Source organism: Anabas testudineus, chromosome 11 (assembly GCF_900324465.2).
Source record: "Anabas testudineus chromosome 11, fAnaTes1.2, whole genome shotgun sequence".
Lineage (NCBI taxonomy): Eukaryota > Metazoa > Chordata > Actinopteri > Anabantiformes > Anabantidae > Anabas > Anabas testudineus.
Genome location: NC_046620.1, coordinates 4,788,699 through 4,814,529, shown reverse-complemented (window position 1 = coordinate 4,814,529; position 25,831 = coordinate 4,788,699). Strand labels below are relative to the sequence as shown.

General features: G+C 42.2%; 1 protein-coding gene across 1 annotated transcript in view; it reads left to right on the top strand.

Annotated features, from left to right (window-relative positions):
• The window catches only part of LOC113153626 (microtubule-actin cross-linking factor 1, isoforms 1/2/3/5-like), a 106,973-nt gene that overhangs the window by 65,947 nt on the left and 15,195 nt on the right, over nt 1–25,831 (top strand). Inside the window, exons 3-20 of the mRNA XM_026347310.1 lie at nt 2,069–2,158; nt 3,628–3,705; nt 4,877–4,969; nt 18,122–18,288; nt 18,748–18,860; nt 19,324–19,430; nt 19,789–19,908; nt 20,442–20,537; nt 20,931–21,058; nt 21,205–21,298; nt 21,729–21,883; nt 21,998–22,301; nt 22,543–22,671; nt 22,767–22,844; nt 23,386–23,547; nt 23,774–23,878; nt 24,315–24,410; nt 24,585–24,710. Of these exons, the coding sequence (XP_026203095.1) occupies nt 2,069–2,158; nt 3,628–3,705; nt 4,877–4,969; nt 18,122–18,288; nt 18,748–18,860; nt 19,324–19,430; nt 19,789–19,908; nt 20,442–20,537; nt 20,931–21,058; nt 21,205–21,298; nt 21,729–21,883; nt 21,998–22,301; nt 22,543–22,671; nt 22,767–22,844; nt 23,386–23,547; nt 23,774–23,878; nt 24,315–24,410; nt 24,585–24,710 (2,241 nt within the window). The remainder of the gene's footprint in view (nt 1–2,068; nt 2,159–3,627; nt 3,706–4,876; nt 4,970–18,121; nt 18,289–18,747; nt 18,861–19,323; nt 19,431–19,788; nt 19,909–20,441; nt 20,538–20,930; nt 21,059–21,204; nt 21,299–21,728; nt 21,884–21,997; nt 22,302–22,542; nt 22,672–22,766; nt 22,845–23,385; nt 23,548–23,773; nt 23,879–24,314; nt 24,411–24,584; nt 24,711–25,831) is intronic.

Sequence of the window (25,831 nt, the reverse complement as noted above, 5' to 3'; positions counted from 1 at the left end):
ATCTGACAGCTGCCGTCGCTACTCATCAGACACAGCTGGCTGTGTGAGCAACATCCCTTAAGACACAGAAAAAACATCCTGTTTGTACCAAAATGTCACAAAATAACAATCTAAGAACTCAGCTGGGTAGTAGAGAGCGATTTTAAATCCACTGACACAAAACTGAAATTCTCTTTGTGTATATTTTTAAATGGCTAGAATAACAAATGAGAGTCTAGCGTAGGCTGCTAATCCTGACTGCGTGATGGGCCATCTTTAGACACCAGTGGGAGAAATAAACACCTCTGTTCGATGAGCAGCTTATGTGACATTGTGTTTAATGTAGTAGCCTTAAAGTCAAACAAGTCACTTTAAGCTTTGTTTATTTCAGGTTCAAGAACATGTGCACCTACATGCATCAACAGAATCGTGCTCATGAAACAGACCAGTTAGTACATGTAAAGCAAAGTTTAGGTGAGCTATTTGAAATGAAGGATACTATATTTTTAGGTTGATTTCACTGCAGTGAGTTTCCAGTAAAGTGATAATAAACATCACGTCATCGACTCATTCAGACTCACTTGGAACCAAATCAATCTCTGACACAGAGAGACATAATTAGGCACAAACGGCCCCTCGTTTCCAGTCAGTGTTGGATAAACCATTTCTTGATGTCATTTAATTATTGTTCATCAGCTCCCTTCAAGATCAACTGATGTCATCTCGCACAGAACAACAGAAGGATGAGAATCTGACACATAGGAGCGATGACAAAGAAAAATAGACAGCAGCAGCATTAGAAAAGGGTTCACTGAGGATAAATGGAGGGATGTTGTTAGTTTTGACGCTATAGTATGAAGCCAAAGATTGACTTTTTTTTTTTTTTTTTTTAGCTCTGGCCTCAGTCTTACGTAATGTTGTAGAAGATCTTAGCACAAAGAGTTGAGAGGTGAGAGCAGCTCAGGCTTTCAGGCCACTCTCGTGACTATCTTGCCCTCTTCTGGTGACAGGTGGTAGTACAGCGTCTTGTCCTGAGGCCAGGACTGCAGCAGAACTGTTCAGTAGGTGCAGTGTGAAACAGGAAAATCATAATGCAGGTATATGTGTGTGTCCTTTGTTTCCTTGGTGAGTCTGCATTATTGTAGCACTGATTTGGAAGCACTTTCCGTGGAGCATCTGACCTTTTGTCGAATGCCAACCTCCCTCGCTGTCCGCTGACTGTTTTCTGGTGAAGAAAGCATCATTGACATAGTTTGTTTACAATTGAAAAGCTATTCTGTTGCTTTGGACCGATGCTTCTTTTCCTTTCTGCATCTATTTATGGTGTGAAAGTCCTTCTTTCACAATTTGAAACAGTCTGTGTAGAAAACAAGCTAATTGTTCACAAACAGCCTCTTTTCAGTCACGTTCGAATTGAGTTGTTTAAACTAAATTGTGTTTTTTTTTATACAGTTTCCTAATTCTTCCATTCTCATCTTTATATTACAGTTTCCAGCCATAACCTTGTAGAAAATTAGGTTGGTCTAACATCTGTTGTAGTTGAACATTTAGATTTATTCTCATCAGCAGCACGTCTCAACAGCCTGAAACTAAAGAGTCAAAATAACAGTATAATGTGAGACTGGGGACAGGTTGGTTAAGTGTCTTCAGTCGTTTCATTCTTTCAGTTCACTTGTCATAATGTTTTAGCCACTGTTCACGGTCTCTCTCTGTGAGTGTCCCACTTTGAAACAAAACAAGCTCTGATGCTGATCACACGCCTCAGTCAGGCTGCTGAGTCACCGTGTCAGCAGCACTCGCCACCGATAACAAACACCCGCCACCCCCCAGGCGTCGAAGTAATGTCATGGCAACAGAGATGAGGGGCCGCAGCTGGTGCCTCGTCTCTGTTGACCCGGCAACCGCTGTCACCAGCCCTGTCCGCTGTGGGGCAATCGGCCTGACAGATGTCAACAGTGTTGAGTCAACAGAGGGATGATTGGAGTGTGGAATTAACTTCCTCTCTGTTTGTCTCTCCTCTCCTCTCCTCTCCTCTCCTCTCCTCTCCTCTCCTCTCCTCTCCTCGCTCCCTTTCTTATCTCTCTCTCAGGTGAGGAAGCACATCACAGACTTGTATGAAGACCTGAGGGATGGACACAACTTAATATCCTTGCTGGAGGTCCTCTCTGGAGTTACCCTGGTATGGTCTTTAACATCTGTTACACACGCACAGAGAAGTGTATTTTCTCATTAACTGCACCATGATATGTTCAATCACACACTTTTACTTTTTAAAATGCCATTGGAGGCAGTAGAAAACTCTGCGTAATGCTAAAGTTGAACAGCCTGACATTTCCAGATCTCCAACATTAATGCAGCAGTTTGAACACTAATGACCTGACTTTGCACAGCACAGTGATGTAAGAGTCCCAGTCCTAATGCCTGCAGACAGATCAGCCAATAGATGACGCAGAATAGCTTAGTTGCAGACAGGTACACTAACAGCTACAGACTGCTGACTCTGGTCTGGTTACACACACTGAGGACAGTGTCATCACCATGTACCCTGTCTGTTCTCTCTGTCAGTTTCAGTCGGTGTTTTATGGACTCCTCATCTTTTTATTATTTACAGTAAAACAATCAGTTTTACAGATTCCCTCTGCAGTTACAGTACTTTTCTCCTGTTTCCGTCATCCTCTATCATTGTCATTCTGTTTTATTTGTTCTCATACAGCTCTACATCTCCTCTTTCATGTCTCCTATTTTCCGCCCTTCTGTTACTATAGCAACAGAAGAGCGGTCCTTCCCTGAAAAGGGCATACGCCTCGCGGGCCCCCCCTCTCATCTTGCTCAGAGGGGAGGATGAGGAGGAGGAGGAGGAAGGAGCTCAGGGAGTATGTTTGCTCTCCCCCTCCACCACTCACTCTGTCTTCTCTGACCCTTCAGCTTCACCCTCTGCCCCACAGGTGGAGCTGTGAGGCTGCATGAGAGTGCCGTGTCACTGACGTCTGACCAGCAAAACCAGGCTGCACATAACACCACACTGTTAAACACTACTTTTAGTGTTTTTATCATTTATGGTGGATGACAGCATCTCAACTCCAGTTTTGGTTTAGTGATTATACTACTTGACACTTTAAATGCATATAATTACATACAGTATGTATTTTGAACAAGTGTACTACTGCTGTCATTGAATAGTTAAAATCTAAATTAGGGGTTAATTGCCATTAAAACAGGATAAAATGAGTTCACCTAAAATAAACATGTTTAAACTGTGCATACATGTATAATATAACACACACGTCTTCCTCTCGCTGACTAATCATGTGTCTCTTTACCAGCACAGTGTGAACCTACGTCCTGCACTTTACTCATGTACTCATTCGCAACAAGTTTGTGTGTGATTTTCTCTCCTTTTATGTTTAAACTGTATCTTTCCACCTTCTACTGGATGTTGGTGATAAACCAGCATGGTTTGAGTCTGACAGTTCTGGCATGTCTTTAAGAGCTCGTGTTGAAGACGGACCATTTCATGACTTCACTGCACTGTGAATTTAATTCAGCTTTACGTGCACACTCTGCTGCTTTTGGCATTTTTGTCACTAAAGGTCACTCAGTTTAAATCTTTGTTTCTAATTATGATTCTCCCCCCTTTTTGTGTTCCAGCCTAGAGAAAAGGGGCGAATGAGATTTCATCGGTTACAAAACATCCAAATAGCACTGGACTTCCTCAAACAGAGACAGGTGAGCACAGTAAAAGGTGTATCTGCTTTTCTTGACAGTCTTGTTCATATTAAATATTGAATGGTGTACGCTACAAATTGTATGAGTGACATGAATCGGATGGATGAGAGCCGTACAGTGAGCACCGCGGTTAATTCAGGGAGGCTCCAGGTTGTTGATGTTTGGGTCAAACTTGAGTCTGCAGGTTTGTGCAGCTTAATCCTAGTTGTCAATAAATACATGCATCACAGTCTTGTTGTATTTATATAACCAGTTAAGAGCCTCCAAGCAAAGGTCGGCTAATTAATAATCCCAAGAGACGAATCATGCTCCCTGCCTGTCTGCTGAACTAATCCTGTTACAGATCTCTGTCCGCGATTAGTGAATTCTTGGATTTTGGTTTTGCTGAAACACACCTCTAATATTTTTGAAGACTAAAACACACACAACCTTTATGTCTCTCAGTGGGACACTATATCCTTGTGCAGCACATTCAACCCAGTTTGCAGAGGCACAGTCTAAGCAAGTTCTACTGTTTCATCCTGGGACTGAGCAGTACCTTGTGCCATATGGTTGGTTGGTGCAGTGGAGAGAGCTGTGTTTTTGCAGTAATCTGCACTCCTACATTTACTGTACATATTAGAACTGCACCACATAGCTCACCTGATGTGTTTACTATAAAGTGACAGCTGCTTTCTAACAGTGGTGTCCTCACCCCGTTCTTAATCATATGTGTGCTTGCGAAAGAGAGCTTCATACAGCATCTGTTGACTTCTCTGTCTCAGCTATCATTCTGCACTGTTACTGCAAAGTTACTGACACTGTATCTGTTCATTAACTCTTAAACTGCAGCTTGCTCTCTTCACATAGTCCCTGTCTGTTTTAAACTCTGGCTCATTCCCTGGAGACGGCAGTGGTGAACGACTGACCTTTGCTTCCTCTGAGTACCTTCTGAGTTTCACTGCAGGTCTAATTATACAGCGTGATTGTCTCGGCTTAGTTAGAGGCACAAGATTTAACAAGGTCTCAGAGTCTGTTACACCTAATGAGCATGATAATTGGAGCAGAGATTATTTTTCATCCTTAGCATACAGAAGTGAGGATGAGTTATGCATTATCTTCTTATTTGTCCATGTAAAAGTGATTATACATTTACTAAATTAACAAAAATGTCTTTATTTTTCATTTTCAGGTCAAACTTGTGAACATCAGGAATGATGACATCACTGATGGGAACCCCAAACTGACATTAGGTCTCATCTGGACCATCATCCTTCACTTCCAGGTCTGTGCCCTTCACATGCTTTTCCTGCAGCTCTTTGTGTTTTCTCAGTCATGGTTGATTGATAGTAGATTCAGACCCAGCTGTATGTCTTGGCCCTTGAAAACAACATAATGGACAACAAATGGTTCTTAGATCCAGCCCACACTCTAATAAAACGTTAAATTGATTATGTAATAATTGATTTATTCCCCACATTATTACTGCTGTGATTTAATCTGGATTTAAATGGAGTGAAATGAAAGCAAGTTGCTCCAAATGCCGACTTGATTTCTGTGCTGTACTGTTGTAACTTGGCGTCTCGTTCCAGCTGTAGGGATTTGAGTTATTATCACTTACGGGATGAGCTTAGCTCTGTGTGCCTTGGCGAACAAGTGTTAACTTATGCAATAGAAGAGGATCCAGCGCTCTGTGGAAATGAGAAAGTGTGCGTTTGTGGTACTGTACATTCATGTTCCTCTGTAAGGGAACCAGATACGTTCCAGGTATTGGAACCTTAAGTGTTTCCTGCTGATGGTGGTTATGTTCTGTGCTGTGTTAGTCGGAATTAGCTGCACTTGTTGCAAGATCTTCACACAAGTTCTTGTTTTGATAGTATTTTAGGACTATATGTGACTGTGTTCTGAGACGTGTGCAAATATTCAATTTAACTGTGTTGTCATAGGTGTGTGTGTGTGTATGTGTGTGTGTGTGTGTGTGTGTGTGTGTGTGTGTGTGTGTGTGTGTGTGTGTGTGTGTGTGTGTGTGTGTGTGTGTGTGGATGTAGCCCAGTTAAACATCCCAACAATACAGTTCGGCTTAAGTCTTTTTTGGTGTAAAAAGACTACAGGGGACAACATGTTCAGTCTGTAGGTTTCATCTAAACCCTGATCCTGGATTTACAGTTTCGTGCTTGTATAACACACATTTAAAATATGTCACATGCAGACTGATTGAACTGTAATTCACTGTAAACCCAGAGTGATGGAGGAAGAAGGAAAAGATCATAGCAAGATTTAATTCTTGCAGTGACCACTCTTGTACAATGAAATTATTTAGAGACATATTCTCGATTATGGTTGTGGGGCCTTGGTTTTTGTGGCTTAAACTGATATTTATAAATATTTTCTGCAAGCATCCTTTCATGACAACAAATCACTATTGTTATTACCGATATTGTCCACTAATGTACCAAATGTCAAACTATTAGTTTTATTATTGAATTATACAAAGGAACTGTTGAAATAAATGTTGTCTAAAGGGCAGCTTGTTTAGTTTAGGCAGTCGATCATCTGAACTGTTTCTCTCGATTCCTGATGTGGAGTAATTTCCTCTAAATGTTCCTGCATCATTGTGTTGCAGACAGGGTTGTACCGCCATTACCACTGGTCTGAGGCATGCACAACGAATATGTTGCACCCAAAAACTAATTAATACAAAGACTGAACAAAGCTATCTCAGATGTTTTTATCGAACTAATTCCAGATAAGGTCATGACCGTTAGACCGTGATCCAATGTGACCCTTAGCAAGGTGACACTAGTACCTGGTTGACATGGAAGCAGCAGGTAGCACATGGAACCGCAGTAATCATTTCAGTGGACATGACTCAGCAGAACATTGTGTTGTGAAGGACGAAGGGCTGCTAGAGGGACGTATCCATAGATGATGGACATGACGGGGGCTGAAACAAGCTGCAGGAATTGTGGAAGAAATGAAGAAAGGATTAAAGAAAAAAAAAGCTGTCGAACTAGAGCGAGGGAATTGGCCAGCAGCGCTGAAAATAGTTTCAGGAGTTCACTGAGTGCAGGAGATGACGACAGTTTTACATTAGAGCTGCAGTGAGAAACTCCAGTCCCACAGAGCTTTGTGTCCCTGCAGCATGTCAGTGTGATTATTACAGTAAATACACAGCAATGAATCAGCAACACACCACAAACACATCTCTACATCTCCCCCTACTATATATATACTACAATTCAGACTCTTTTAACTAGACAGTGAGTTGCATATTTGACGATGAGCAGTGTTTAGTGCAATAAAGAAGCATAGAGAGGTTCAGAAAATATTCACTAATACTGTGATATGTGGCCCAGATCGTAGGGAAATCTATAATTTCCACATTATTCCCACGGGCAGCTTTGGTCTGATGAGAGTGATTATGAAACAATTTCTGGAAACAAGCCTCCAGGTCTTTGTGACCAGGATCTCTAAGTGCAAATGAGTGACTCAGCACATGAGCCAATTATAGGAACTATCTCACTCGTCTATCACTTTTCATTTGGGTCATAACTGTTGGCTATTATTTCACTGGCACCTCAAATTATAGGTGAGCTTACATCTCAGCGTTTCCTCACTCTGTCTGCTTCTTCAAGAATCCTGCTGGAGTGTTTAGTCATGTCTGCATGTGTCCTCTGTAAATAACTGTCGTGCTAAGTGCCTCATCGCACTGATTTAAATGCCAAACACACTATTTGAATCAAATAAAGATTAAAAAAACTATAACAGTAGTATATAGTACTTAACACGCTGTATATTTAACGCCTTCACATACCAGTCATACTTTTATTTTCAATGTGAATCAAAACTACCGATGTGGCAGGTTGGACATATTGACCTTTAACACTTGTTGTTCATTTGCCATCGTTTGTCTTGTTGGTTACAAGTTTAAACCCCGTTGTAGTTACTGTTTCAAACCACTAAGTGTCACCCATTAGCTCAGTTTGACAGATCACCCAGACAGATTATTGGAGGCTCCCAGCCACAGGAAGCTGTTCCTGTGCATGGACCCTCCTCCTACACTGTGTCTACCTGTGATTGGCTGGGAAAACTGTTTGTCACTGCTAAATCTTAATGAGTGAATTTCTCTGCTGGTGAATAAATTTTTCATCGTTTCACTGTCATGCTTTGAGGCACAATCAGCAGGTGGGGTCAGTTTATTTGTGTTTTAAAAGTGCTAATTTAAGGAATTTTTTACTTGGATCCATCACCATCTACGTAACTGAAAGCTGATCTCACTTCACACTGTAGTGCCCATTTCAAACAACTCTATGCAATACAGTCATGTTTCAGTGTGCTTATTGCTAAGAACATCAATGTCACTTCAGTGCTTAAATAACTCCTGTGTTTTCACTGGACTCATTTAGTGACATTACATTGACGTCATGTTCAACCTGTAGTGCTGCTGCACACAGCACGTCCTGCAGAGTTTGAGAGCAAAACTCTAAAAGCACTGAGAAAAATCCAAGGACACATCACTCATCATTCAGTTTACATTTATTTAATTCTTCTTTTGAATAAACTCTTCAGTGCAGTCCTCTTTAACCTGTTTAGTGTTTGTGAATCTCTTTCAACACAGCGTGGTCACAGTTAGTCGTGATGTCTCTAAGCAGCACAAACTAAATTGAATGATTTTTTATTTTCTGTCTCTCATCATTTATCTTGTAACATACACACATTAGAGGTCTTGGAGTTCATCATCCTTCTTCTCTGCGTTGTTTTATGTTTAGTTAAATTGGGTACCGTAATACTTTAGGAAGATGGCATAAAAGCTTTCAGACTGTTTATTACTTGGTCACAGCAGTACCTGCCAAGACAGACGTATCTACAGTAGTCATTATATTTCATTAGCAGTTGTCATGGTTTTGCGACTTATATTAGGTATAAGTTATATTTTTAATTTCACCTTTCATATCGGCTTCACGATGTAAGAACATAAAGTCTCAGCATCTTAAAGCACCTGTGCTCTGAATAATGATGGAGCTTGAATTATGATCTATGTGCCTCAATGTACAATATCGACAAAAGAGCTGGTTAATATGTGACTAAAAGAACTTCAGGTAGTCAAACATGCACGCATAAAGAGCCGACGCTGTGCTCAGAAGCCGGTTGCAGTCTGATTATTACAGTTCATGATGGCATGCAGCCACAGAAAAGGGATGAAAACCTTGGGGAGTTGATTAGTGCTTTCCCGCGATTGGTTCATGCCTTTTTCATGTGTTTGTGTGTGTGTTGTACTTGTATGCTTTCTATTCTTTCAGTTAATGAGACAAGATAAATTGCTGTGGCTTTCACCACTTGAGACCACTACTCCCTGTTAGTGGTCTCCATCCATATCTGTCTTTGAAGACATTCAGCAGCTGTTAGGCGTAAAGTTGTGCAAGTTCTGCTGCAGTGATGCTGCCTTATTATATCATACAGCATCATGTTTAGAATGCAGAAATCCTGGAAATTCTGAATTGCGAATTCTGTGTTCCTTCTCAGTGACTTTCAAAATGGCCTGCACCGTCCTAATAAAATAATGACATACTTTATCTGTCCTCTTTGGAAAATTTTTATGAGTGATGAAGCAAATATTTAGCTGTCTCTGCACAAAATGTGGAGAAAATCTTTCATCTACTCACACTCTCTCACTTCCATTCACAGCCTCTATCCGTCCACTCCAGTTTTTCTTCTGTCTTTTTCAGCTCTTTCTTAATTCCCTCAAATCTCCTTACTCCCCCCCTTCTCCCCATCTCGTGTCTGCTTTTCACTCCAGATCTATTCATAACCTGTAGCTTGATGGGCAAATGGAGATTGAAGGGAATAGATGGCAAGAGACAGATTGAAGTGCTTACCCATTTTTCATTTATGTTGCAGAGACGCAACAGTCTGATTTTAGATTTGATCTCCTTGCTGCATTTTTTTCTTCGTCCCTGTTGCAGCCTGTCATTCAGGCAGGCTTTTGGGTCAAGTGTGTGTGAATGTGTGTTTGTGGCATCGAAAGCTGCTCACTAACAGCCATGAGAGAGAGCTAGAGAGAGAGAGAGAGAGAGAGAGAGAGAGAGGCAGGAGTAACGAGGAAGCGGATAGGAGGAGGAGGGCCATGGAGGGAGGGGTGGATTGTGCGAGTGAGACATCGAGCAGTACAGAATGTGAAGCTGCAGCAGCCGGGAGATAAAAGCTTTTCTCTCCCTTTGCCGGTGTCTGCGAGTGAGGGATAAAGCGGAGGAGCAAATCCAGGCGAGGGAGAGACGATCCAGGCTGCCCGCTGTCACTGGAGCTCCCGGCTTCCCCTGACCAGTAGGCCTCAAACCATAAACGCACAGCAGGACAAGACACACTCATGGACACGTATACAGAAGGGCTTACACAGCTGACCAGGGGACCGCCCAACCTTGCAGGAGCAAACACAGACTCATACTGTTTTTTGGAAAGCCACACACTTGCTGTTTCTGTTTCGGTTGTGCACCGTATCAATCGGATCAATCCAGCCATGCTTGTCTGACAGAGCCACTGGCTCTTATTAGCCGGAGACGCCCTATGTTCCTGCTCATGCTCCCCACATGTCTTTGAGGGGACATGGAGCGTGGATGCGCCTGTCCTAACCTTTACTGCTGTGGAGTTCAGAGCTGCCTTCACTGGACACTAAATCCCTTTGGCTCTGTTCCAGATGCACATCTGTATGTGAAGTAGGTCTGCTACTAGAACTGGATTTTGACTAGACCTTAGCTAAGCCGACCGTAGACGAATCTGTTCCTCCCTTTCTCATCTTTGGAGTCCAGCTCCTGCTTGTACCCCAGATGCCTCTTCCTAATTAGATCTAGTGGACGTGAGGAGCTATTAAGAGCCGAGGAGAAACAGAATGACAGCCTTTTTTTCTCCAACCTCCCTGTTTTTTGTCTCAGTGGAAGACATGGTATAAATATCCCCCACCTCATACAAAATGTGGATTTCGCCAAGCTGTTGCATCGTCGCAGTGCACCACCCGATGAAGGGGAAGCTTCTCTGAGTAACTGGCAGGCTGACAGCAACACATGTGAGGTTCTGATTGCACAGTACTTGAATACAATTCCCAGCCAACTCTTGTCCTCTGAGACTCTGACATTGAAGTGGGGGAAATCTTCACCCTGGTATCCAGGGGACAGGCATGTGATGCTAAACTGTCTGGGGAGTGAAAGGTGGAGTCTGTCTGCATTTGTCTGTCTCCAGATTTAGACCAGCACCCTGACAAAGCTGCTTTTTGCAGGTTTTACACTCACTTGATTCAACAGTTTGGTATCTTACCCATTTTAAAGACTGAACTTTCCTGTCAGTCCCATCCAGTATGAGAAATCAAAACCGGCCTTTTTGGATTACAAAGTATTGATGGAGACGAGGAATGACCAAATATGCTCGAACAACTGACACATCACATGAGACAACAGCTCAATGAGCAGCAGAAAATGTGGGAAGATGATAAGGAGGAGCGTTGGGATAGGAAGCTGATGCTCTCATTGAGGATTTAACAAGCTGTCAGAGTATTGACTGAATCCCCCAGCAATTTGTGGAAGCATTGGCTGACTGCACACTATCTCTCACCCACAGCCAATCTGGACTCTGTGTTGCCTCAGCAGAACGAGACACTGAGCTTGCTGTTGCCACGAAGGATACCAATACCATCACCATTAATACTACTTTCACTATGTATACTATGACAGATGAGATTCCTGACGATCTCTGCTGTCTGGCAGATGAGGAAACTTCTCTACTCCTGCACTGCAATAACATTACCACAGTAGGAGAGAGGCATCATTAATTCATGAGCTCCAATAGCTGTTAGATCTGAGTGTAGATAGAGCTCCTGGATTACACAGACAGCTGAAAAGCTTAACATCACTTTGTTTGTGGTTTGTCAAGAATGCAAGAAGGGATCTGAAGAGAATTGTATTTGGCAAAGGTGTTGTATTTTATCCTCACTTTATGATGAATCAGTCATCTCCTATATTTGAAGTTCGATAATATGTAATGATAATGAGACTGATACTGATTCCAGCACTCCCAGAAATCCTGCTGTACATACACACTCAGTGTTGTACACTTAGTTCTCGTGTCATAGACGAACACACGTAGAGTGTGTGAAGTAGCTGGAGAATCACTAATGGGCTCAGTAGCACTGGACTGCGCTATATCTTTCCCACACTCTCACACTCATTATCCTGCCTGACATGTTACCTTCCACCAGGTAACAGCTCACCTGCTAAAAGGCTGGTGATAAAGCGGACACCTGACCCTAAGTGAATTTATTTTCCCGGCCCCTGTGGTTCCACTGACACAACTGTGTCAACATGTCCTTGACTGCAACCTCTAGGATTGAGGAAACAGACCAAGTAAAATAGCCAGCTGTCTGCATTCAGACATACACTGTCACACAGCAGGGTCCTTAAAGAGAGCAGAGCTGGCCACTGCACTGCCTGAATCAACGTGAAGGAAATAAGAAGGAGAGGTTGGAGCTGTGACACATCAGCCTGCAGCTACCTGCCCCGTGACTGAACCAATAACTGTTTGAGAAATGCTGAATTTCTCTCTCTCCTTCTCTGACAGCTTGTACCATCCATTCCTGTTCACTGGTTTGTATTTCTGATGGTGCCATGGAAAATGGAGCTAAACCTGCTTCACCTAACTTCACATTTCTCACAGGTGTCAGATTGATGAGGAAGCTGTCAGCAGCTGGGAATGGGATTTTGCTCTCAGACAACTGGAAATAATGTACAAACCTAAATAAACATGGGTTCTCTGATGAATTAACTGCCTCTGTTCGCTGTGGTTTATATTTTTTATACACAATTCTCTGCCAATATCAAAAACATGGGGAACTCTATGGGTTGTGTCAGGCCTCCACGAGAGGGGGAACTAACCGGAGCTCCACCACTTTCGCCAAAGAAGCGTCTACGATTCAGACGTAAGCACAAGGGCAAGAAGAACAGGAAAGGGGAGGTAGAAGAAGACTACAAGCAAAAAAGAAGCCACAAGCCTGATGAAAAAGAGGAAGAGGATGAAGATGGGGAGGGAAAAGCTTCAGTTCTAGAAACAATAGATTTTAGCAGCAAAGCTAAGACTCTTATAACAGTGCCTGATACCCAGTTAGCTCATTCCAAAACTAATCCATACAGCAATACTCTTTCCCCCGGCTCTACAACTGCCAGTATAGAGGGTTTTTTGGGCAGCCGAATACTTGAAGTGTCCCCCAAACCCAGCCCAGCATGGAGAGGGGTCTTCTGCCTTCCAGGGGAGGAAGACTCTGTCAGTGCAATTGTAGATGTCTCCAGCATCCCAAGCCAAACCACAACCACCACCCCAGTCAACATAGCCCCGGCACTTGGCAGTACCACTCCTGGTGGAGGGAGAGTGTGTCGTGTTAAGGAGAAAGTCCAAGGCGTTCTAGAGAAACCTTGGATACTTCGACAGAAAAGGGAGAAAAAAGACAAGGGGCGAACAGAGAGAGAGGAGATGGAGTGCGGAGAGGAAAAAAGACTGTCTGAAGGAACATTAGGGGTGTTGCAGACACCTGCGGAGAGGGAGCACAAAGGTGTGGTCCATATCCGAGAGGTGGACGGCAAACTCTGTGTGGTGAGGACAGTGTACCCTAGTGACTATGGCTCTCCAGTGTGGAGGGGCGAAAGTGACAGTGACATCGAGGTGTGCAAGGTGCCCCCTGTCCCATCTCCAGTCACAGGAAGTATTCTTAAAGTCCTACTGTCCGAGGAGGACAAAGGTAGAACCAAACTGTCTGCAGGCGTCCCCTTGTCCGCTAACCAGTTGCAGATTCAGGAGAGTATGACTGTCAAAGGATTTAAATTGGGTTCTCCTGCTCGTGCACAAGACAGGTCAACTCTCTTAGAGTCGGGCTATGCCAGCGACCTGCCGCTGACCTCTCCAGAAACAGCAGGCACCACTCCCAGTCAGACAGACTGGGGAGGGCTGACCAGTAGCTCATCAGAGAGACTGGACTCCATGATTGAGAGTCCTCTGTCCCTGCATCAACAGGCAGCTGTAAAATACCTGCCCCAGGTTTGTGTCCTGTCCTCCAGACATCAAATCCTTAACCATCTATGTCTCTACTAGTGTTACAACATTTAGTTGATTAATCTAGATGTTCCCAACTGCTGGATTCCTCATCAGTACAGTTTAGTAAAGGGCACAAAACAACATCTTTAATAGCCAACTGAGCTTTAGTGGCATTAAACCTGTGAAGGTTTTTAAACCTTTTAAACTATATCTGTTGTGTCAGGAGAGGAATTCAAAGCTCTTTGTGTGAATGTAGGTTTTTAAGCTGTGCCTTTGTTGTCATGCACCATGTTTATGGTCATACTGGTTGTACTGATGAATGTATGTGCATGTGTGCGTTGCTATCAGCTCTTGAAAGGCAGCATGCCTTTCTCTGTTCTTTCCGATTGTGTCCCAAGAGCCTAATCACCACAGCACAGCCTGGCTCGCCATCCTTTTCCTGTATCCTTGTTCCCTGTGTCCTTTTCTTCTCATTTGTCTTCCTCCAGTGCTTGTTATTTTTCTCACACCACACACATGCTCCGTTACTACTGACGTCTGTTAGAGAGTGTGAAACAGGCAAGGGAAGGGTCATTTCTCTAAATAACAGGGTTCCCTCACGGCTCAGACTGTAACATGTCATTTCATACCAGTCCAATAACACACAACACAATAATGTAACGGTGTGTCTGTGTAACTCAGGATGTTTTGGTTGGCAAAGAGATAACCTGATTACAGTGTCATCATGTTCTGAGGATGATTTACTGTACCATCATTTTACATTACATTTCACAGTTTATTTGTCTTCAGTCTAGTATTTTTTTGTTATTGCTGCTGCACATAATAGTTTGATTTAGATAAATCGTACTCTGACAACCCTTTTTTCATTAAACATAGAACTCAGTCTTCAAATTTTAAATGTGGTTGAGCACATATATCTACTGTGACAAAACCTTTATTTCACTGTCAAACAATCAGATGAAAGAGACAAGATTACAAATCGTACTAGACATGTAATACGAGTTAGTTGACACACAGTGCTAGAGATATAAGACTGTAGGGACCAGTTACTTTATCACACCTTAAAGAAAAAATTGTCTTTAAAACCTTTTACATCATCACAAAACAGCTGAGGAACAGAGCATCAAATCCCACTGACAGTTTTTTTTTTTTATTGTTAGCTGAAGGGCGGGATGCTCTGTTGTTTAGTTTACATTTCTTCAGTTGTTTTTCCTTTTCAACATGTTTTTAGGGAGGTTTTCTGATTCTGATATGAAAGTCTAATGGCTGATTGTAGCTGAAAACTCCCTGAATTTGCCCCCTTTGAGGAAAATTTGCAATCTTGGTCATTATGAGTAAAAGCTGATTTGATGTTTTGATTGCATGGAGTGTTTAGAGGTGCACTAACCAGAGAACGTGAGAGTTTTCTGTCCTAGCTTACATCTGTTCAGCTCTCCCTCACCCTGAAAATGAACAGGCTGCTGCAGCCACTGCAGTAACACGGCAGATGACGGATGTGTTTCACGATGACTGCCACAGTTTGTTCACTTCGCCTTCACGTAATAAAGGCAGTACAGTAGAGGTGTGCTGTGTAGAACAGCTGACATTATGTCAGGTTGTGTTTAGTGTTATGTGTCTCACTGAAGCACAGTAGCTGCTGAGTCATGAGAAACACACAAAGAGGGTTTTACTGGACAGCAACAATCAATATGCTGGTCCTGGGTGTGTTCCTGTGTCTGTCTGTGTGGATGTCTTGTGTTCAGTTTAAAGTGCAGCTGTTCTTTGCATAATGGCGTGTAAGGCCCTTCTCTGCATAAAGAGGGATCTGAAATGCGCATTTAGTAAGATGGTAGCTCGTCGAGCCTCGGGGGGATTCTTAACACACATTGAAATCACTGCTCAGATGGATCCATACTGTACACCCCTTCTGTTGTCTCTAAAGCTATCCATCTATCACCTATCCATCCTTTTTTCTTTAAGCTGGGGATTTACACAGGCGCATTTTAAATAAAACCATATTTTTCCTTATTTTATCTTCTCCTCCTGTCCTTCCTCCATCCTCCCCTCATTGTTGTCTCTTCCATCCATCCCTCACTCTCCCTCCTCCCCATGCAAACTTCAAAGAGGCCATGTTTCTAAAACAGGGCTGATCTAGAGCCCTGGGGGCCTGCTGCTTGTAGATCATGGATGTTTGTGACTGAGTCATGGCTGCTACCTGATTTAAACTCCAACCTCTGTCTGCTTGTAATGTATAGTTTAACATAATGAGATATGTTGATGAGATGAATAAATGGACTTTAAACATGTGCACATACAAATACACTGTGTGTATTCATACATACAGAGCACACAAAGCTTAGTTTGTTTGTTTTTGCCTGAATGACCTTTTCATGAATGTTATTCATTCAGTTAGTTAGACAGGAAGTTTAGTTATGCAGACAAATCATTGTCTCATCATGAATGTTTTATGGCGTCAAAACAAAAACATTAGTTACTAGTTTTAATATAGTTCATATTAATATTGTTTTCAGTGAAGCCAATGAGGTTGCCAGATGTAGAAGTGTTTCTGAAGAACAGCAAAGACAAAGAACACTATATCCATCATAACTGGAGTTTTGATTTTGTGCAACAAGCAAGCAATCAGTCAAAATCAAGCTACACAGTTTTCTAGCAAATATCATGTTACTGTGTGATCCACTGTAGTCATTGTGAATTTAGAAACAGACCCAGTTTTTTAAAATACTTTTGTCCTTTGGAGGATGAGCATGTGGTCAAATATTCTAAACTGACTGTCTACTGGCTTTTTATTAGATTTCAACCAGATCTTAAAGTCCAAGATCTGTAATTTGCTATTGAGCTGTATTTGCTCTAGAGATTTAATCACAGTTCTGTTAGTGTGAGAAGCGAACAGAGGTTGTAAACGATGCAATAGACAGTTGTGGATGACATACTGTTGCACTGGGATTGCCGGCTCTCTGTGCAGATGCAGCCCTCACAAGAGCGCTGTACTGGGTCAATATTCAGATGGAGAATTATATGCTCTGTATTTCTCTGCAAAGTAGGTTTGTAGATGCATGCAGAGAGACGGGAGCTCTGCAGAAAAACACAGAGTAGAATCCACTTTGTAATTTTTTTACTATTACATTTTTGTGCTAGCTTGTCGTGATTAGTACACAGAATGGAAAAACAATAACCCACTCGCTAATGTAAATGAGGAGAATCTGTTCCTGGAGTTACTTTTAGCATATTAATGTTGTGGTAACATATTGCTATTCCTGTTTTGGTGGCTTTTTTAGCTCTGTGTTTCTGCATGTGTACAGTTTTAACAAACTGTGCATGAGAAGAGCAGCAGCCACATACTGACAGTTATTGCAAATACATCACTCTGCCTTTGTCACCATGGACTCTTGGCCTTAAAGAGAGGGAGGACGACACATTAGGAAGATGGCCAAAATAGTGGTGTAGCTTATTGGGCAGAACAGAAGCAGCTGTCCCCAGGGAAGCAGAGTTTCTCCTCAGACTTACTCTTATTAAACATGTACAGTTGCAAGTAAAAGTAAGGGAAGGGTAAAAGTCATGACTGTTTGTGCTTTATCAGCTTAGAAATATTGTGTTTGTGATTTTGTGAAAGATCAGATCACATTTCATATCCCATTATGCAGAAAAGCAGAAAGCTGACACCTTTTCTTGCAACGGTGTGTCTACAAACAAAAAACAAACACTAACGCGTTTAACTGACAGATCTTGAGTCCAACCCATTTTTTGATATTCAGTATGCTGGGAGTGAAAATAAAAAGATGGGGAAAATCATATAGGGAGGGGAGCAGATTGGTCACCATCTGAAGTAGAGCAGATGAAAGAACATGACAAACGGAGGAGACAGATCGAGGTTGGGGAGGTGGAGGCACGAGACAGAAGGCGAAGAAGAGGAGGTGATGTGTTGGGTGGTCGGGGGCACAAGTTAATGAGCAGGAAAAAAACGAATACATTAATATCAAAATCTGATTTCATCACTCTTGTTTGCTTTCTCGCACATGCTGAGGGTTATTGACTATCAGAAAGATGAACGAGAGGTTTGAAGGGAAATGACAGTTTAAATATATAATAAGAAAAATACGTCTCTCCAGTGAAGATTTGTCTCTTGCAGAAGCAAAGTTATTGGACATTTCACACTCGTTGTTGCTGTTTCTTTAGTTGAGTTGTGAAGTTTTTTTTATCACCATATTTTGTTAGAATGTGTGCTGAATGCATCAACGCACAACATATTTAACACATCTGACACCACAGCTCACCAAATAATTATTGTTTTCTTCTTTCAACAGTTTTTTACCCATTACAGGAAAATGGTGAATCCCAATCGTAACCCCTCATTTTCTCTCTCCGTTCCCTCCAGATTTCAGAGATCTATGTGAGCGGTGAGTCAGGCGACCTCACAGCCAAAGAGAAGCTGCTTTTATGGAGCCAGCAGGCAACAGAAGGCTACCCCGGCCTCCGCTGTGTCAACTTCACCTCATCCTGGAGCGACGGACGCATGTTCAATGCTCTGCTGCACAGATACAGGTTAGAGCATGAACATATTGTCTAACTTTTAGTGCTGCTGAAGTCTGAATTCAGAAAGCATTTAACCAATAGACAAATATTATATTTTGAGTAACTGTGCAGCTGCAAGTTCACACACTTGATATAGAGAAAATATTCTAATATAGATACACCAGGCAAATAACTACCCAAATACACAAAGGTTCAAATCTACCCTGAGGATGTTTCAGACATCCATTTTGCATTCATTAACAATTTGTTTTTGTAAGGGAGTTTTATGCTGACAAAATATTTTATTTTAATGTGCTTTGAATTAATCAAAAATGCATAAAAAGCCAAGGGAGGTTGTTTCTTCCTGAGGGCGCTAGATGAATTTTAAACAGAATACCCATGTTTAAGCCATAGTCAAAGCCCGATAGACACAAGACAGAAACACATACAGTACAGACTGAGACGTCCCCTCTGTGTTTGTGTTTTCAGGCCAGACCTGATCGACATGGAGGTGGTGTCGCGGCAGAGTAACCGTGAGAACCTCGAGCAGGCCTTTGAAATCGCTGAGTCGTTAGGGGTGACCAGGCTCCTGGATGCTGAAGGTGAGACTGTTAATCTAAATGACTGACTGAGTTTCTGCCTGTAGTCCCATAAAACATCTTCTGGTAAACCTTTATCCTTGGATACCAGGCAGCCCAAACAAATGGCTGGTAAATATCGTTATATTTACACTACAGCTCTAGACATAATGTGTGCTCAAGCATTAAGCTTTTCTGTTCTCAGCGATGAGCCAGCTCAGACTGGCCACAGAAAAACTAGCTGGATGATGTGGTTTCAGATTTCTCTTCTGCACATAAATGGTTTTTGCAGATGCTGATTCTCTTACTCCTGCTGATGCTCTTAGTTTGTAGCTTCTTCAAGGATTTCTTCATAGCATACGAAGTGCAGTCTAGTCTTTAATACATACATTGCATAAATATTTTATAGTTATGGGTAGTTAGTTATTTTTTATTTTATGTCATTAGATAAGTTTTGATTCCATTTCCCTTTTTTCTTTCTCGTCAGATGTTGATGTTCCCTCACCAGACGAGAAGTCCGTCATTACCTACGTCTCCTCTATCTATGATGCCTTCCCTAAGATCCCTGAAGGAGGAGAGGGCATCGCTGCACATGTATGTCACTGGGCAACCAATTATAACTTTAAGTTCATTATAGATGTATGTTGCACCAGTTGTAAGTCCATTTATTTATCAGATTCATTCAGATTTTTTTACACTTCTATGTTTGTACATCAAATCTTATATTGTTTTTATTACTGTAGCTGTATAACTCTTGATGCATGTGCTGTTGTTATTGCAACTTTTTTCCTTCACTTTTTATTTCATTCTTAGCAAAAATGTTTGTTAGTCAGTCCTGCAGCTTCAGGAGAAATGAATAAGAACATTCAAAGAAAATGCGATTGTTTAAATGGCCATGTTCCCTTTCTCCTTTCCCTCTATCCACTCTTTCTCATCTCTGTGCCATTATCAGGAGGTGGACCCGCGCTGGTCAGAGTACCAGTCCAGGTTCTCCTCTCTGCTCCAGTGGAGCCGCCAGCATACGGGCCTCATGGCCAACAAGAACTTCCCACAAAACCCTGTGGAACTAAAGGTGAGCATGTGCAGTGTGTTCACATCATTTATCACATTTATTCAGTTTATTGTTGCTTGTTTATAGCTTATTTATACAAAGGAACACAGATAAACTCCTTTTGGAGCTTTAAGAAACTTTAAAGTGGCAGGTAAATTTAACTAACCATGTGATGTAGGACCTGTAATTTAGTAAATATTTTTTGGTTGCAGCAGGAACAACATCGCTTTTATATATTCTCAGCCTTATTCCAGCCAGAACAGGAAGGTGATGAATGATAATGTGAAAAATGGAAGCTGCTGTCAGTGAAATAATGGTTGACATGAGGTTTACATAGAGACATAGAGAAAAGGAGGAGGCAGGGAAATGAAGCAGGCAAATGCGTAGCTGGAGATGACCGTAGAGAAACTGGCTAATGACCACCTACGGTGAGAGGCTGTGGTTACAGAGCTTTTATGTCTGATAATAGGTATAGTCTTTGTGTGTGACCTGTGGTAATATTGAGTCCATAACACTCATCAGGAACTTCTGTGTTTCTCCTCCTCCTCCTCCAGGCACTTTACAACGAGTACGTCCATTTCAAAGAGACGGAGATCCCTGTGAAGGAGATCGAGAAAGGTCACATCGCACACCTCTACAAACTGCTGGAGGTAAAAATGAACATGAGGAGAACAGAGTGTAGAGACCCAACATTTGGCACCATGTGCAAAGCTCATTGTGTGTCATGTGGTTGAGCTCAGGGGGGTTGCTAATGTGTTGAGAGAGGGAGAATTTTTTATGTGGGTTCAGTCATACATTTGTCTCCTTAAGAAAAGTAATTTCCACCGTCATGCATTTGGTTCGATTGAGCACCAACACATGATAGCTGATAATAGTTCCTCCTTTATTCTCACTCAGCTGATGTTACCGGAGTATCTGTCTGTGGTGCAGCTTATGATCAACCACAACTATACCAGTGATGTAATGGAGCCCTAAGTTGTGTTTGTGTGTCTTACAGTGTGTGCACTTGCACTGAAGCGTGATGTGTGTGTGTTTATGTCCAGGTGTGGATAGAGTTTGGTCGTATTAAGCTTCCTCAGGGCCTCCACCCTAATGACCTGGAGGAGGAGTGGGGAAAACTTATCCTGGAGATGCTGGAGAGGGAAAAAGCCCTGCGGCCGGCTGTGGAGAGGTACACGCACATGAATTTCATTCCATGTCTCCTTTCCGCATGATGCATGTCATTAAATCAGAACTGCTGATGCAATCTCTTTATTTAATCTAAAGTCGATTTCAAGGACACGCTCCATTAGTGTTTGTGTTTGTGTGTGTTTTCAGGTTAGAAGTGCTGCTTCAGAGAGCAAATAAGATCCAGAACATGGCTCTGGACTGTGAGGAGAAACTCACCCTTGCTAAGAACACACTCCAGGCCGTGAGTAGCCACTTTCTCTCTCATCTTACCTTTGAATTTCCTCACACACATTTGCCGTGTCCTATGGTTTACGTTGGGTAAACCTTGGATAATGTGGCTCACTATTTTACAACGTCTTAATGTGTACAAGCTGTAAAAGCAAGTGCCCTTCTGAGACAATAAATATTTACGCTCTCTCAGAGTCTTCTGTCAGCCCATCAGTTTCTTTTTTAGTATATTAATCCTGCTGCTGATTCTGCTGCACTGGCTTGTTTTTCTCTCTCACTTTGGTTGTGGTATTGTTTATTTAAATCTATGCCTGGGGAAAACACTGAACCTCACAACATTATACATAATAAAAAAATACCTTAACACAAAATGCACAAAAGCAAATGAACAACAAAGGAATCAAACAGAAACCTGATCAAATGCTCCATCGTCTGGTGTCCAGGACATGTCTCGAATTGAGAGCGGTGACGCAGTGCAGTGTGAGAAAGAGCTGGCCTGCTACCTGCAAGACTGTGAGGCCCTCATCAGACAACTCAACCTGGAGCTCAAAGTCCTCAAAGACGAGAAATACTACCAGGTGGAGCAGCTTGTTTTCAGGTAAGACACAATAAGCGGTTTTCTGCCTGTTCCTAAAAACATTTTAAAAATAGTCACCCAGTGGGGATATCAACTCCTCTCCAGTAATGGGATCATTTTGTCTCCCACCATCAGAGTGTCCTGCCTTCAGGAGGAGCTGGTCTCCCTCAGACTGCAGTGCTCCAGCGTCTACAGGAAAGGACATTTCTCTCAGGCCCTGGGCAGCACCGGGGCAGAGCTCACCAGCCAGCGAGGCAATGACAGCGGTTTGTCGCTGGGCCAGACACTGCTGGGAGCTGTGGGCGCTGTGGGAGCTGTCGGAGCAGCGCTCCTGCGGCGACCAATGGCCCGCTCCCAGCTGGTGGCCATGTCTTCATCAGAGGATGAAGGAAGCCTGAGGTTCATCTATGAGCTGCTTGGATGGGTGGAGGAAACACAGGTCAGTCACTGTCATATAAACACAGAGCTGCAACTAAAGATGTTTTATTGCTGCTGCACTGTTTCATCACCACAAACAAATCTAAAATTAAAAGCCCGTCCAGCTCTTAGAAGTAAGAACAGAAAGAGCAGGAAATCTTCAAATTGTTAATAAAATAAATATCTTTCTGTCAAGTAAAAATAGAAAATAATATTTAATAATATTTATTTGCTTATGGCCGAGTTGATCTTGTGTGTTTCAGGAGCTTTTGGAACGTGCTGAATGGGGCGCAGACCTCCCCTCTGTAGAAAACAACCTCCAAGAGCACAACAAAATACATACTGCAGTCGAAGAGCTAATGAGCGGCCTGCAGGAGGCACGCAGCTATGAGGTGCACACACACACACACATGCATCACTTATACACGAACACAGAGGGGTTTCTGCTGACAGTCATTCTTTAATACTTTACTGTCCTGTCCTTCAGGCCAAAGTCTCTGCCAACTTCAAGAGCAGTTACTCTGAAACCCTGGCCAAGCTGGAGCACCAGTACTGCAAACTACTGGTTAGTGGATTTGTCTTCAGTAACACAGTAACTCCCCTTTGTCTCGCAGTTCACCCCCTTCCTCAGTTAATCTCATTAAAGCATGACAGGACCCACAAATCTGAATATGCTCCTTCTTCTTCTCATTTCTTTGTTCCCTCTCATTTCTACAGTATCGTGTCTCTTAATATATTGTGTATAAATACATTTACAGTTGCACCTGCTTATAAAGTGTATCTTGCATTTCTTCCAAAAATGTTTTGGTTATAGTTGCTTAAAATCTCATATATGGCTCCGTTTTTTTTTACATAATTGGATGAATTAAACAAATGTCTCACTACAATATGATGTTTAATAAAACATTCTGTCTTTCACACTACCTGCTCTGATAGTCTACAGGGAAACTTGTTTTCTCCACAGTTCTTTATTCTTTTGAAATCTCTATAAATGCACCAAATCCATCAGTATAATCGGGGCAAACACAGAATAGAGTGTTTTTTTTAATTTCTCTCTGCACTGCTGATCAGCATGACGATGATGTTTGTTTGTGTGGTTGCTACAGGAACATTCGTCATGGCGCCTGCGGAGCTTGGAGAGCCTACACACATTTTTGTCTCAGTGCACCGAGGAGCTGATCTGGCTTAACGAGAGGGAGGAGGAGGAAGTTTCCTACGACTGGAGCGACAACAACACCAACATGAATGCAAAGAGAGAATTATACAGCGTGAGTGGAGGAAGGGGGTGGTTTCCTCTGTCAAGTTAGAAAACACAGAACTACTAAACATTGTACATTGATTATTCACAGAAAAACAAAAGACTTCAGCTTCTACAAAACACAATGACAAAAAGTTCAGTTCACTTGGACACAGACACTATTTTTGCATCAGGTCAGTGCTCTATGAATCCTGCCATCATCTTTAACCATCCTTCCATTCCTGTTGTGTTTACAGGAAATGAGGTTAGAGCTGGATGAAAAACGAGATGTGATGCGATCGCTCCAGGAAACAGCCAGCCGTCTGTGTCAGGAGAACCATCCAGCCAAACAGACCTTGGAGGTGAATTTATGATTTAACTCACTTGACTGACTGACCTTTAAATATGACTGGGTTAGCCTCTGTGACTTGTGTGAATAGTTCAACCAAATGCTTTTGTTAAAATGCTTTTTTTTTCTTTTATTTTGTTTTGCTTCTATTTAAAAGACTACAGATGTAAATTATATTCAAAAGAGTAGAAGGTAAATGGTGTAGCTTTTAGTAAACCTAGGAAACATTTAATTAGAAGTTAAATACCAGGACCAGGGTTGGGGACTACTGATGTAGGGGTCATATTTTTCTGTTGCTTTTCCTCATCGATGCTCATTTGAACAAAAAACAGGCTATAAAGAAATAAATAAAAATAAAAGTATAAAAATGAAGCTGTATCTTTTCTGGCTTGCATTAAACTGAGTGACACAATCCTTTTCTTTGCCTCTTTCGCCCTGTATGTCATCAGGCGTACAGTGCAGCCCTGCAGAATCAGTGGCAGTGGGTGGACCAGCTGTGTGTGTGTGTAGAGCAACATCTCAAAGACAACACAACATACTTCCAGGTAAAACATCTACCAGGCAAAATGTAATTACAGTGGTGCATGAGAAGCAGAAAACTTTACCTGTGTAGATACTATGCAGCATAAGATATATAATTCTTGGCTTTGTAAATGTCATCATGTTCAGTCTTCGGTATGTTTCTGTGTAAAGGTTTTAATTTCTGTCTCTGTTGTCAGTTTATGGGTGATGCTCGGGACTGTGAGTCGTACCTGCGCCAGCTCCAGGAAACCATCAAGAGACAGTACACGTGTGACAAGAACAGCAGACTGAGCAAACTGGAAGACCTGCTGCAGGACTCCATGGTATCTGCTCTCCTTCAGTTAAAACACCGGCACCTGAAACAATGCCCACAGAGTGTTGTTTAAAAAAACTAAAAAAAGCAAGATGTTATTAGTGTGTCCTTCTTCAGATGGCTGCATTAACATAAAGGTCAGAGAAAACTACATACTGATCGATTTTCGATTTTAGTGCAGCTACTTTTGATTTCATTTTATTCCACGAAGGGCTTTTCCACCTGAAAATAAAGGATGTCTTTCTCTAAAAATATAATGCTCATCTGCAGTTTGAATTCCACTTTAGAAGTGAAAATAGCAGCCATCTTTGCTTTCTAAAGTAACTGAAAGTCACTTACAAGGCAGAAAATCTGGTAGCCATGTCTAATGCAACTAAATTCATGTGTTTAAACCAGATGGAAGATAGAAGCCCTGCTGCCACCTTGTGTGCACAGTGCAAACTTAAATGACACCTTCCTTATCCTCTTGGACCGATGAAAGAAATATTCGAACAATTTCCTAAGAGCAGAATCAACAGAGACCTGCCGTATTGGGGGTGATAGCGTTGCAGCCTCCTTCGGATTGTTGTGCTCTGCCTCAGGCAGCTGCAGAATATCGCATGACAGGGCGAAGTAATATTTTACCTTCGCTGAATCATCCCTCCTGCGGTGCTGTAGAGTGAGAGTGCCATCTTCACACCTACTTTGCACACACACGCACATACACACCTCTGACTTAAAGCAGATGGCAAAGTTATTGCGGGCAAAGCTCCACAGGCCAAAGCAGTGAGCGTATCCTCTCAGTAAAGAGGAGTGTGTCCCCAACAGATGCTGTTTTTGCAGATCTGTGTGCAGTCAGCGTTGCATGTGTCTATATTCACATGCAACCTAACAGTGTTTAAGCCTGTTTGTTTGCATATCTGCCTATTTTTGTTTCTAGCTCCAGTTAATGAAGTTTCCAGCTCACTGTGCTCTATCTCCCACTGGGAGCTGATACTGTAGAAACGTCTGAATGAAAAAAAAAAAAATAGCAGACAGCTGAACCTTTTGTTTGACGCAGTCAATAACCAAGAGGAGGATATTAAATCAGCCTTTTCACCCTGTGTTTAGACAGAGATTAGGACGTGGGAGAGGCCGTTTGGTCAGACCTCG